General features: G+C 35.1%; 1 protein-coding gene across 6 annotated transcripts in view; it reads right to left on the bottom strand.

Annotated features, from left to right (window-relative positions):
* Nucleotides 1-15,761, bottom strand: part of LOC106883961 (transmembrane protein 245) — a 503,944-nt gene that overhangs the window by 221,129 nt on the left and 267,054 nt on the right. For 5 of the 6 annotated variants that reach the window (XM_052966323.1, XM_052966324.1, XM_052966327.1 and 2 more), the window contains exon 10: nucleotides 11,435-11,476. The exons of the other annotated variant lie outside the window; for it this stretch is intronic. In XM_052966323.1, the coding sequence (XP_052822283.1) occupies nucleotides 11,435-11,476 (42 nt within the window). The remainder of the gene's footprint in view (nucleotides 1-11,434; nucleotides 11,477-15,761) is intronic. 6 annotated transcript variants of the gene reach the window in all.

The raw sequence follows: 15,761 nt of genomic DNA, 5'->3' as shown, positions 1-15,761 counted from the left end.
CATACGTTTATATTCATATATATATATGTATGTATGTATGTATGTATTTATGTATGTATATGTGTGAGTGTGAGTGTGTGTATGAGTGCCCTAGTCTAGTGGTAGTTGTAAATGAGTGTCACTGTGATGCAAGCAGTGTCTTTTGTTTCTAAGCTTATGTAAAACCATATCTGGTCTTAGGGAACTACTACCTTAAATGGAAATAGGTGAGAGCTGGTGTTAGGAAAGGCATCTGACATTGAAAATCTGCCTCTGTCTAACCCATGGAAGCATCGAATATCATCATTGTCGCCATCATTATCATAATTTAAAACGCTGTTTTCCATGCTAGCATGGGTTAGAAGATGTTAAAATGATAATGGTGGAGGTGGTGGTGGTGGTGATGATGATGATGATGATGAGGATGGTGGTGGTGGTGGTGAAATTTAATGGTAAGAGAAAATTGTGTTCCAGAAACACACATATAATACACACACACACACACACATCTACTCACATGCACTAAAACAATGTCCAAATCTTGTATTTTAAAACAGTTAGTTGGAAAGAGACAAGCGATTAACACTGGTAATCTTTTAGAAGGACACAGGAGTTAATGTGTTGTAATGTGTTGACACAACAAATGGTTCATGCATTAATAATAGGTAGGTGAGCACCTAAACTGAACTTGAAGTGTCTAACAGAATATTAGCTAATGTCAGTGTAATAAAATATATAGTCAATGAACATAATAATAATAATAATAATAATAGAAGTAATAATAATAATAATTAATAATAATAACAACAGATGGGCTACAGCAAATATTCTGCTCAATACCACAGATTTGCTTGTCAGTTGTTTGACCGTAACCAGTTGAGTATGTCCTTTAGTGGCTGACAATATGTGCATCTCTGATCATAAGCAGAAGTAGTGGGGGAGCATCATAGCCATGTATTGAGAGGAATTCTTTGGGGTTTGGATAATTCACCTTTGGAAACATGGGTGTTTTGTTCAACATCCTTAAACAACCCCTATTCATGGGGCCTTTTGAGCGGGATGGGTTATTCAACCTGAAGAAAATTCTAACTGGGCCCCACCTGCAAGGTCATGCACTGTTTATCTTGATATAAGATCACTATGTCACACATATAGTTGTGATGCATGTGCCTGGTGTACTCTTATCCGACGGGTAGTCATGATGGGTATACTGGGCTTCGTATATTTTATCCCAGTGTCACTTTGATGGCATGCACTGCTCTCTCACTCAATAATAATAATAATAATAATAATAATAATAATAATAATAATAATAATAATAATAATAATAATGAATTCTTTGGGGTTTGAATAATTCACCTCTGGAAACTTGGGTGTTTTGTTCATCATCCATAAACAAACCTAACTCAGGGACCTTTTGAGCAGGACAGGCTACTCAACCTGGAGAAAATTCTTACTAGGCCCCACCTGCAAGGACATGTGCTGTATATCTTCTGTGCCAGTAGAGTTTATCCCAAACAGGCAGCATCCCTTGGTAGCACTGCCAGGCAAGGGACTTTTGGAAGTTATCCATGGGCCCCGGCCTGAAAGTTCTGCCAAATATACTGCTCAGTTGGTCATTGTCGACGCCTAGAGTTTCCCTGAGAACGCCGTCACTCATAATAATAATAATAATAATAATAATAATAATAATAATAATAATAATAAAGGGTGCTGACAAGGCTCACATGGATGCAAAGATCAACTCTTAATCAATCACTGAACAAAAAAGGGTGTTGGCGAGGCTCATATGGATGCAAAGACCAACTATTAATCAATCGCATGATCCTTGAGAACTGTCATAACAAACGCAGAAATCTCAGTTCCGCATGGATTGATTATAAAAAAGCCTTTCACAGCATACCACATTCATGGATCTTGAAATCGCTGGATATCTTTAACATTTCTCCTGTGATTTCAAACTTCCTGAAGCACAGCATGTCAGTGTGGAATATGAATCTCCAATTACACCACTCTAATGGAGTATTGACCACAAAAAATATTAATACCACCTGTGGCATTTTCCAAGGTGACTCACTTTCACTTTTAATTTTTTGCATACCCCTGATCCCCCTTACAAGTGAACTTAACAGAACAGGGTATGGATATAAAATTGGCGACAAGAAAATAAATCATCTATTTTATATGAATGACTTAAAACTTTATGGCAATGATGATAATGAGCTTGAAGGACTACTATGTATGGTGAAAGCATTCAGTGATGACATCGGGATGGAATTTGGTCTTGATCAGGAAGGAATGTTACAGGAGAGTTCAAGCAGTCCTAAAATCCGAGTTAAATGCACATTATAAGGTGTTAGCTCTAAATTTCTTAGCAGTTCCGGTTGTTATTTACAGTTTCAATGTGTTGAACTGGGATATGAGTGAAATAAGGAAGATTGACAGGAAAATCCATAAATTGCTAACTTGCAATAAGATGCACCACCCAAAGGCAGACACAGATCGTCTTTACCAGAGCTCAAGGAGGTTAAGGCTTGATCCAGTATGAAATCTCTTACAAAACCACCACAATAGGACTGGTAAAATATCTTGAAACATTTAATGACTAGATGCTAAAGCTCACTGGAATCCATGAAAGATGTAAGAAGCTTCATTTTGTTATGAAGGAGAGCAAAAAATTTTCAAGTGAATTTATGCATAATACCCAAGTTGAACAGCTTGATGGAAGTGCAGCGACTGTAATTGCAAAGAAGGTGAAATCAATAGCAAAGCAAAATGCATTTGAACAATTGGCTGATAGGTGGGAACAAAAACCTCTGCATGGAAAATATGTGGCCAGTAGCAAACAAGCTGATGTTGACCAGAAGTACACCCATCAATGGCTATGGAGCTCAGGGCTAAAGGCAGAGAGAGAAGACTTTATTTTGGCTGCTTAAAATCAGAGCTTATTAACCCAGAATATCAAGCCAAAGTGATGAAAAATAGTGTGTAGACCCAAAGTGTTGATACTGCAATGATAGGATTGAAACAGTGGACCACCTAATCTCTGGGTGTAAGGTTTTAACACTTTAGCACAAATCAAGACATGACAGAGTTGGCCAATAACTACATTGAACAATGTGCCAGCATCATAAAATCAAAACTGCTGAGAAATGAGGCTGTAACTGAGGAAGAAAATGTAATGATTCTTTGGGACTTTCCAGTATGTACAGACCAGACTATCAAAGCAAATAAACCAGATATTGTTCTGAAAGACCAAAACAATAAAATCTGTTTATTGATTGACATGAGCATACCTTGTGATTATAATATCTCAGCTAAAGAATTTGATAAGCTCAGAAAATATAAAGATTTGCTAATGGAAGTCGAAAAGTTGTGGCATCTCAAGATGGTTACAATACCAGTAATTATAGGAGCACTTGGAATGATCAAAAAAGGAACTGAAAATTATTTAAGAATAATCCCTGGCTTACCATCCATGCAGGAAGTGCAGAAAATTGTCTTAACTGGTGGTACATCACATGTACTGAGAAGAGCATTGTCGCTGTGAATTTTCTTTCTTTTTTCCCCTTTATTTTCTTTGTTTACTTTTTTATTTTTTATTTTTTCCTTTTTCCTCTGTCTTTCTTCCTCTTTTTCTCTATCACATGACTTTGTAAATGAACAATCTGATGTGTTTATTTTAATGGCCTACTGATGTATACAATGTGTTTCTCTGCCCTAGGTGTCAGGAAGACACTTGGCAAAAAAATGGAAGCAAAATTGAAAGAAGATGATAATGAAAATAATAATAATCCTTTCTACTATAGAAACAAGGCCTGAAATTTTGTGGGAGGGGGCTAGTTAATTAAATCGACCCCAGTTCTCAACTGGTACTTATTTCACTGACCCTGAAAGGATGAAAGGCAAAATCGGCCTCGGCAGAATTTGAACTCAGAATATAGCAACAGATGAAATACCGCTAAGCATTTTATTCAGTGTGCTTACAACTCTACCAGCTCGTCGCCTCATAATAGTAATAACAATAATAATGATGATGATGTTATTGATAATAATAATGATACTTTCAAATTTTAGCACAAGGCCAGGAATTTCGAAGGGATGGGGTAAGTCAATACTATTGATCCAGTACTTGAGTACTTGACAGGTACTTTATTTTATTGACCTCAAAAAGAGGAAAAGGCAAAGTTGACCTTACTAACATTTGATTTTACAATGTAAAGAGCCAGAAAAAGTGCCATTAAGCATTCTGTTAGCTTGCTGTCTTAGTAGTAGTAGTAGTAGTAATAATAATAATAATAATAATAATAATAATAATAATAATAATAATAATAATAATGATGATGACAAATAGTAAAAAATAAAAACAATAGTATCAGTGATGATAATAATAATAATGAAAGGAAGCGGGTGGAATCTCCTCATGTCCTGATTAATGATACAGCTAGTGATGGTGTCAGAATAAAAACACTGGTAACTGCACAGCCTGATAATCGCTACCTCATATGAGTGACAATGAAAAAACAAAATATTGTGAATAACGGTGGTAATGAAACTGATGGCACTGATGGTGACAGTGTTGCACCCGGCAGGCTCAGAGATTCTGGTCCGGCTCCAACCTGTCAATATCCAGAAAGGGACCACCACACACGGTGAAGATGGAGCAACCAATTAATGCTGTGGTCATGGAGTGTTACTACTTGATCAACCCTGTAGATGAAAATGGTGCTCAAATTAGGGGTTACTAACAACATATGTATGATCACTGGACAATTTCATAGGGATGTTGAAGATAAGACAGGCAGAGAAAAAAGATAACTGTGGATGACTAAAAGTGATTTAAAACCAGAAATTGAGGCTCTAATCTGTGCTGCCCAAGAGCAAGCACTAAGAACAAATTATATAAAATACAGAATAGACAGCACATCAGTAAGTGATAAGTGCAGAATTTGTGGACAAAATGGTGAAACTGTATGGCATATTACCAGTCAATGTATGCCACTAGCCCAGAAAGAGTATAAGAAATGCCACGACAATATGGCAAGGCTTGTCCATTGGACACTTTGCAAAACGTATGGACTTGACAGAGCAAAAAATTGGTACAACCATAAACCCGAAGGCATCATCGAAAATGAAAATGCAAAGATCCTGTAGGATTTTATGATTCAGTGCGACCATGAGATAGAGAATAGGAAGCCAGACATAGTCTTAATTGAGAAAGAAAACAAACTATGCTGGATGATAGATATAGCATGCCCAGCTGACAACAAGGTATGCAATAAGGAAGAAAGAAAAGTCAATAGATATGACAGGTTAAGCAGTTGTGGTCGATAAAAAAGGTGGTAGTAGTACCAATAATTGTTGGAGCCCTGGGAACAGTGAGTAAAAATCTTGAGAAGTACATGGAACAAATAGGGGCTACAATAAGAGTGGAGCACTTGCAGAAAACTGCACTGCTTGGAACCGCTCGAAAACTCCGGAAGGTGCTCGAAAAATAAGCGGTGTTATCTGAGTTCACTGGTAGTGAACAGCTGACACCGTAGTACATCTACAGAGTTAGAAGCTGGGCAAAAGCAATAATAATAATAATAATAATTATAATAATAATAATAATAATGATAATAATAATAATAATAATAATAATAATAATAATAATAATAATAATAATAATAACAATAATCCTTTCTACTATAGGCAGAAGGCCTGAAATTTTGGGGGCATGGACTAGTCGATTTCATTGACCCCAGTACTTGACTGGTACTGATTTTATCAACCCTGGAAGGATGAAAGGCAAAGTTAGCCTTGGCAGAATTTGATCTCAGAATGTAAAGATGAAATACCGCTAAGCATTTTGCCTGGTGTGCTAGCGATTCTGCCAGCTCGGTGCCTTCTATGATAACCAACAGTGATGATGATAATAATAATAATAATAATAATAATAATAATAATAATAATGATAATAATAATGATTTCAAATTTTGGCACAGGGCCAGTAGTTTCTGAGGGGAGGGGAAGTTGACTACATCCCCCCCCCCCTGGATAACTTGTACTTATTTTTTCAACCCCCAAAGGGATGAAAGACAAATCTGGCCATGACAGAATTTGAGGTCAGAGTGTAAGATGGACAAAATACCACTAAAAAATTTTGTCTGGTGTGCTAATGGTTCTGCCAGTTCACCACCTTAAGAAAAATAATAATAATGATAATAATAATCATGATGATGAGGATGGTTTCTAAAAAGGTACTACTACTACTACTAGTAGTAGTAGTAGTAGTAGTAGTAGTAGTAGTAGTAGTAGTAGTAGTAGTAGTTATCCTCTTTCTCCTCTTCTGAGTTTATCCTACTTTCCATGCTTGCATGGTTTAAATGGGACCTTTCCAGCCCAACATAACTTGTTCTGGTCCTTTGTCATCTCCTGATACTAGCCTTTATGACTTCCTGAGTCTTCCTCTTCTGTAGGTCCTTTCCAGTTGGATTACTAAGCAGTTCATTATCAAACTGTTATCCCTTATGAGCATCGCATGTCCACACCTGCACTGTCACTTCCCTTGCACACAACAGCTGATTCTTTTTGTAGCCAGTTTTACTCTCAACAGATCTGTTTCATTGTTGTTCATACACACTAGCATTGCACATCCACTGCAGTATGTGCAGGTTCACTTCATTTATTCCAGCCTTCATGCATTCTTCAGGTCAGTTGTCCATGTTTTGTAATTACATGACATCACAGTTTGTACAAAGGTATCATACAATTTAACCCAGAGAGAGAGAGAGAGAGAGAGAGAGAGAGAGAGAGAGAGAGAGAGAGAGAGAAAGAGAGATAGAGAGAGAGAGAGAGAATCACTTTATTTTTTATTGCCAGCAGAAGTAATGGCCTACTGTACTTTTTACACTTCATCTTAACTCTGGCTACTGTGCTTTTAGAACACCCACTTCCACGGCTAATTACATTACCCAGGGAACCAGAAGCAATCATCTACTTCAATGGAACCTTCTAGTCATTTGAAAGAATTTACTTTGTAGGTGAACTTTCAACTAATAACTTTTATGCATCTGCTATGTATGAAGTGTGAAGGCACATGGTTTAGTGGTTAGGATAGTTGGCTTATGACCATATGGCTGTGAGTTCAATTCCAGGTGATGTGTTGTGTCCTTGAGCAAGACACTTTATTTCATGTTGCTCCAGTCCACTCAGCTGGTAAAAATGAGTACTACCTGTATTTTGAAGGCCTGGCTTTGTCACACTGGATCTCCCTGAGAACTATGTTAAGGGTACGTGTGTCTGTGGAGTTCTCAGCCTCTTGTACGTTAATTTCACAAGCAGGCTGTTCTGTTGATCAGATCAACTGGAACACTTAATGTCATAACTGATAGAGTGCCAGTTATATAGGAAGTCTTTCATGTTTGTCACTTTGCCTGTGATTCTACTTACTCATACCTTTTTGCATACATAGAAAGGGCACTTTTCAAAAGAAGCAGAGCTTTGTATTCTTGTCTTTACCAGGTCCACTTTTAAATTGCTTGATTCTAGGTTTTGTTTCCATATTTGACTATGAGAACAATATGTGGGAATTTCTAGGGATAGCCATTTGAATTCTTATGTAATAGCATGGAGAGCTATAATTAATAAGAGGCTGCAGAGAACAACCCTGACAGACTTGCATGCTAGACTCCTTGCTAAATTCATTGCTAACTCACTTTACTGATAGCATCCCTGTACATGACTTGTATGGTTCTCACAAATCTTTCATCTACATTCATCAGCTTTTTTAGAGACTGAAAGACTACGGATTGTGGAATCCTGTCAAATGCCTTTTCCAGTCAACAAATGCTAGCTAAGTTACTCTAGGTTAAGGCTCTCTCTTGTAGTTTTCTCATTAAGAAGAGAGCACTGGTGGTTCTCACTCCAGGTACAGATTCAAGCTGTATCTCGGCTAAGCTAATCTATTACCTAATTTAGTTTGCTATAACTTTGTAACTTTGTTTATCACCTTAATGTCTATGTAGTTGCTCCTTTCTAATAACATCTCTTTTGCTCTTAAACAGTCGATGAGAATGCAGCTCTGATAATCATTGAGAAAAACACTTCCCTGTACTGCCTGATTCACTGTGTGGCCTGAGTATGCTCTACTTTGTTATATATTTTCAGCATCTATGTGACTAATCCCTGATGGTGAAGCTGCTTTCCTTTAGCTAAATATCATTAATGACACTTTTGACAGTGTTGCAACCAACTTCAAAAGCTGGTTCCTATGCTGGATCTACTTGGAGTAACCTGTAGCTCCCTCATACACTCTCCTCAATCAGCAACTTTCATTGGGGAATTTCCTTGCTTCTTTCCCCTATCTCAGTGTTGGAAAGGGTGAATGTGCACCCTATCATTATGTGTAAAAGTTTTGGGCTTTCTTAAAAGGTTGAGACTCCTCTTCTACCATCAAACTGTTTCAGTATCTACACATGGTCTTCATTTAAACATGAGTACTCTATCAAAGCTCTAAGTCCAGATCACATATAGCATCTCTGAAGATTGTACAAAAGGATAGCCTTTCCAAACATATCTTTCAAAAGAAATTTATTTTGGAAATCTATATTTAGATTCAAACATATAAATATAACTCACTTATTGTGGTTGATGCATTTATGCTGTCACTGCAACTATGCTATGAATCCTCAACAAAATCCACTTGTTATATTAATGTTCTTTTACCAGTATATTCCATATCTGATAGAATTGCATTAAATCTTCACATATGTACTTTTTGTGATTTGTCTGTGTGTTTTGATGTTGATTTGATTAGAACATGAAATCACTAATAAATTCTTTCTAGAAATATTCTTTCTTATCACAGATTTGTAACTCAGTACAGCACCAGTCTGAGACAGAAATAAGAAACAGACCAGCTTACAAAATTTAAACCATGTATTTATCTTTTGCCAGGCAACACTGTTACTGACTACACTACAAAGCTTACAGTGTCTAACTGAACAGCAGTCAGTTTGTGGATTTCTACAGATTTGTTTAGGGATCAATTTCCCCGCATAAGTTGAGACAAAAAAACAAAAAATAAATAAAAAAAAAAAAAAACTCTTCTCTGCTCATGTCCTGGTTACCACAGTATTCTTTAACGAACATTTACTAAGAATCATGAAGAAAATGTAAATGTAGACCTAAGTCCAGTTAAAAAAGAAAAGACTTTTCTAACATCACTTGCTATTTTTATAATGCTTTCATCACCAACATTCTAAAGTAGAGAAATCAATTAACAAATCTCTTACAATACTTACTCCTCTGTTGCCTCTCTTTACTCATGCACATGCATGAGCACACACACATACACACACATGCAGGTATGCACACACTTTATTTCTATTCTCAACATTTTTCAAGAAAATATGTTCACTGCCAAATTTCCAAGTACATTGTTGAAACACCTTTCCAAGTTATTTTCCCATTTGGTACTATTTCAAAATGTAGGCTATGACTAATTTGTACACAGAAAGTGTTACCGATGATACTAGTAAAGATGCTATCTCTGATATCTTTCATATTATCGGTTTTTCATTGTAGCTTGTGCCACATTAGTCTAACAAAGTCTTTAGTCTTCACTTATCTTTGTGCATCTCTTTAAATGGAACATAAGATGGCAAGATGTCAAACAACTGTCATATTCAGCAAAGAATTTGGACTGTCATACACATTGTACATATCTAATTCATGTTTCAAAATGTAGAGGTGTGACTGCTGTGTAGGTAAGCTACTACACTATCAGTCCACAGGTTTTAAGTTCAAACAAATTGCAGAAATTTTGTTTTATTTTCAGGCAAAAATATTTTAAAATGTGACCTTAGTTTATCTAAGCAAGTAGAGGTACAAGCGCTTATAAGGAATATTGCATCTAGCAGGCTAGTGTCCTCCCTAGTGGGGGACATTTATCTTTTATCTGCTTCTTTTGCAACCGTAAAACTGGAGATAATAAAGGCTTAGAATATATTTATATGCTGTCATAAATATTACCCTTTTCCTCTCAATTCTAAATGCAGTAAAAGGTATAAATATCAATAAGGAAGTGTTCAAGATATATATATCAGTGACTTATTAAGGAAGCTATCATTGTGGAAAAAGTTGAAATAAGACTTGCTGTCCAAGTCCTGCAGGCTAATTTGAATACATAGAGCTGTTCAATACTTTTATCTGCAGAGTGATGAGAATATCATGTGAGAATTATCTCTTAAGATGGCTCGAGGTATTCTCAAAAATACTGTCTATAGTTTAGCAAGACAGCTTGTTCTTTTTTTGGCCATATTCCTATAATATAAATACACTTCAATATGAAATATGGTACTGCCATTATCAATAATATAGGAAGTGAACAGAATAATTAGTCAACTAAAATAGAACACAATAATTATCAGTTTAAATGGAGATACTCATATTAATAATACTCAGTAATTACTTTGTTCTTTTTCGAGACTTCCATGGCAACTTCAATAAATATTGTCTTGTTATTTTCTGAAAATGTAACTTCAAAATCTATAGGATAATGTAAATAATCTGAGACTATGATACAAGTTCAATTCTTGGTTGAGAGATATCACATTGCCTTCTCCTTTGCATTTTGGATTTCTGGTTTTCATTGAGAGGATGGAGAAGTTAGTTGTGCAAGGGTACCCCTGATATATTAAATGAAGACAGAATCTACAAGGGTGGTCCAAAAACATTTTAGGACATTGTTCAATTAAAATGTATGCATGTATGTGTGTGTGTGTGTGTGTGTGTGTGTGTGTGTGTGTGTGTGTGTGTGTGTATTATACATAGGTGGAAGCCAAAGAAAACAAGCAAGGGAAAAATGTGGAAATCAATTGAAGACTTAATATTTGAAAGCTCATGCTTTTTATCATGGTAAGCAAATTGAATGGAAGGCCAATGGAAAGAAAGAATTGCTTCTCAATATTTTAGCTTCTTTTTAAGCAATGTTCAACTCCTGCACATGCATGGAACATAATAAATACTTTGGAATCATGTGGCTTACACGAAGGATAGATACATATTTTAGGACCCATTGATTCATAGATATAGAACTGAATGTCATAACAGATACATCATTAGAAATGTCAACTGCAATTGATGTTTTAACAACCTAATATAATTAGAGATATACAAAAGCTAGCAAAAATGTGTAAAAACTTATACATTCTTAGAGATGGAATATTGTGCTTGGCTATCTGAAAAAGCAATAGGCAAAGAGGACAAAAAAATTCAAAAGTAAAAAGCCATTTTTAAAAAGACAAAGATGTATATTAATTAAAAAAAAACAACAAAAAACAAATCAGAAGGTATGTGCTAAGTTTTAGCAGCTAAGATATTGCTCAAATGGTTTCTCAATATAGTGAAGGAACAGTGGTTGGCAAAAACCCTGAAACTAGTTTTAAAGCATCAGTGCACACAAGCTAACCTGTTTTAATCGAGCAGCCTCTAATTTGTCACTGGAACTTTTCTGTAAAACAAAAGCAATTAAATACAGGGTCTTCATCAGGCCTTTAGGTGAGTCAAATAGAAATTATCATTCTGAAATGAATTAAATATATGGCATTCATGAGTTGTTACAGGGCAGTAAATATAAGGTTAATAGTTTGGAGTTGAATTCTGATGGGAAAGTAAACATTTCCATTTTAAACCAAACACTTATACACTCAAGTAAACATGTAATTTCATACATAAATATTCATATATTTTGTGTGTATATATGCATTCATATACATATGTATACAAAACATACAAATACATATATACGTCTATATATATGTATGTATATATACACACATACACACACACACAAACACACACACATACACACACACACACATACACACACACACACACACACACACACACACACACACACACACACACACACACACACACACATATATATATATATATATATATATATACACTTGTTATTTTTGTTCTAGTTTCAGCAGAGTACCTGCAGCCATATTATTGAAGCATTGATATTAGAAACAATGCTCTGGGTTAAAAGAAAAAAAATCAATATATTGATATGTATGTATAATGATGTGATTGAACTTAGGTGATGTTGTGTTTCTTCCTTGGAGAAAGATATAAGTTAATATTTAAGAAATCTTACAGTATCTTTCGATATGAGGATTTATGAAGAAATGTGCTGTTAGTATTAATGTCAGTGAACTTTATGATTCTCCTGTTTCCTCTCTCTCAAAACTCTATGTGCAAATAGAAATTATACATCCAATCATAGATAATAAATTACTATTAGCAATGGTGAATATAAATGTGTTTCTGTGTAGAATGTTTAGTGTGGAATAGACTGTTTGTTGACCATCAGTATGATCATCGATTTAAACCTGCATTCTGTAATAGCCTGAGATGGATAGGTCATCAACAGTCCAAGCTGGTTCTTATATGGAGTTACTACTCTCATAAATGGTTTAAAGGAAAACGTTTCACTTGCATGCTCCACGTTTGGCATGGCTTTATGACTGAATGTCCTTCCTAAAGCCAACCACTTTACAAAGTGTAAAAACAGTAAAGACCCCTTTGGTTATGAATGACCATGCAATGCACTTTGAAATTCCTCTCCAAGGCAAGATTGTTTATGGAAGACCAGCAGTCACCCATGCCTACCAGCCTCCCCTATCCATGCAGCTAATGTTATCCAAGGGAAAGGCAAAGGCCAATACACCTTGACACCAGTGACATTGCAATTCATTTCTACAGCTGAGAAAACAGAAGTAACACGAAATAAAATGTCTTACTCAAGAAAACAACACATAACCTGGTCCGGGAATCGAAATCACTACCACATGATTATGAGCCCTATACTCTAACCACTGAGCCATGTGCCTTCACCTGCAAAGTGTACTGGCTGCATTTTATCCTGGCACCAACAGTAAAGAAGTTGCCATATCGTTGGCAAGATCCATGAGTTCTCTCTACTCTATGTTATCTTCATTCATATGCCAACCACTTTACAGAGTGTACTGGGTGCATTTTCTCATAGTACCAGCACTAGAAAAGTAGATCTGTTCAATGTAAAACTAAAAAGAATCTTCTTTTCTCAATGTTGTTTCCATTTGTCCAAGGTATATCAAGCTGAAAGGGTAAATAGAACCCATTGCTGGCTGTTAGGTGTACAATGATATGACATTGAACCAGACTGATCTGGTAACTCTTTGTTGACAGTTAAACTGACTATTTGGCAGACTGTTGTCTGATACTGGTTCAGATTTGATCTCGTACCTATTCCTAACACCTGAGGGAATTAAAGTACTGGAGTAAATATATATATATATATATATATATATATATAAAACAAAATGCCAGCAATGGATTTGAACTCATGGCCTCTGAGAAGACACTAAATTGCCTTAACCATTTGAACATCTCACCTGCAAAAAACTTATTGAAATCTCAAATACTGAGATTATGAATATTTTTTGACAGACAACTTGAGACATAACAAAAATACAAACAAAAAAGGGAAGAAACATTAATATATGAAGTAAAAACTTAAAACAAAAAACGCATCAAAAAATTTCTGAATTCCTAACAAATGGAATGTGTGGCCAAGTTTTATGTCTTGGTTGAAGTAATTTATTATTTCACTTGTGCCATTGAAGCTCATGAGAAATGTATGAAGATGACACAATCTCATCTCTCTTCCCTGTAAATATGTGGTCTTGTATTTAAATTAGAAATCAATACTAATTTTAGACAATCCTTTATAGGTCCTCACCCCACCACATTTCTTCAGAATTGCAAGAGAAAAACACATTTACATATAATTCTTACATGTATATATTATGTATATATGCACATATGTATGAATATATATATATATATGTATGTGTGTATATATGTGTATATATATATGTATATATGCGTATATATATATATGTATGTATATATATATGTATATATGCGTATATATATATATATGTATGTATGTATGTATGTATGTATGTATGTATGTATGTATAAATATATGTGTGCGTGTGTGTATATGAATTTACATATAATTGAAATGATGTTCATGTCTTGAAAGCTCATAATAAGAGCTGTCATTATGACACACATAACAAGGGAGAGATTATATCATGAGGTCAGGCTGTCAAATACAATGAAGTAGAAGCAAAGAAATAATAACTATTTTGCAACATAGAAGATAATGGATATTTTTTCTTACTAGACATTAAGCTAATTTTTGATGGAGAGTGGTAGATTCACCAAAATTAACCTTAATATATTACTGTTACCTTTTTTACAACCCCCATGAGGGACAAAAAAGCAAAAAAAAAAAATTGTTTGGATTCAGAACCAAGAGGAATGAAATTAAATACTGCAATATATTTAGTGCATCACTTCATCATTTCTGCCAACTCCACCAGCCCAGTGGAGAAAATAATTAATATGTATAGCTATGAAGTAGATACACTGATATTATAATTTGTCAGTCTATCTTTTATTGAAGCATTAAATCACCTAATGTTAACTTGCCTGCTCACTTCTGACTCTTCAGCTTTCTTGACCTTTACTTAAACAGGTGAAAAGTAGTATCACAAATTCAAAGGTTATTGCTGTCTATTTCTTTTTGAGAAATCTACTTAGCTACAAGATAGATAATTACTGCAAAAGAAGTGTTTCGGAAAATAAAAAACAACAACAATAAAAAACAAATAGAAAATAGAGATAATTCATTGTACTTTTATAATTATTAACAAATATATCTCACAGGAAAGGTATGCAAAAAGTTAAAGGAGTTCTAATTGCTGTCAAAAAAATCTTCCCAATAGCTAAAATACAAAAAACTGCTGACTTGGAAATGGTTGCTGCTACAGAGGCCTGGTTGGTGGCCCAACCTTCCGAGTTCCTTTTAGAGTGGTCCTTAGAAAAACTGAAGGACCACTGCAATAAGTGTGCGAATCTGAGAATATGATGAATAAAATCATAATTAACTGATCCACCTGTATTTTCTCATACCCAAAGCCAGGAACTTTTCAGCATCTCCTCAGATATAGCTAGACATAATGGAGACTTGCTCTTTTATGTCACACTTCAGTTTTCTCTCACCTTTGAGGAATATGTCAAAAATAATGATGTTGCACTTGATATCAGCAAAGTCACCCACTCTTTGTAATGTTAACCACCTAAGTTTTGTTACTTATGGTCCATTCTCATCTCTCATTTCAGATAGCAGTATTTTACAGTCAAAACCCTCCATAGCTGATTGTACTTGTAGTATTCTCTCTCCAAACCACAAAATCAATTTAAAAGGTTATACATATTACCTTCAAAGTTATATTGAAATCTTTAATATTTCCATATGCAAAATTATGGAAACACACCCAAGATTATACATATGATAACCTAACAAGGAGATTGGCAACATGTTGCATGGCTCCCCTATCCGACCTATAGCAGCATGGAAAAGTGAGCATTAAAGCATTGATGATGAATGATGATGATGATGATGATGATGATGAAAATAATATCATTGCTTTCAGTGACCACAACTGCCTCAAAATTTATGAAAGCATTACATGTGCTGTTGGAATGAAAGAAGAATATTTGTTGAGCTCTTAGATAATACAGCACTGAGAATTGTCTTCATTTAAATGTTTTTGCAGTGTCAGGTTAAAGTGGAACCAATGTGTGAATACTGGACAGTGTGACTCCCTCATCTCTCAGTGCTGTTTTCCTTATCTTTTCCTATATATATATATATATATATATATATATAT

This window comes from Octopus bimaculoides, chromosome 3 (assembly GCF_001194135.2).
Source record: "Octopus bimaculoides isolate UCB-OBI-ISO-001 chromosome 3, ASM119413v2, whole genome shotgun sequence".
NCBI lineage: Eukaryota > Metazoa > Mollusca > Cephalopoda > Octopoda > Octopodidae > Octopus > Octopus bimaculoides.
Note: the sequence above shows the minus strand (reverse complement) of the source record. Positions and strands in the feature narration are given on the sequence as shown.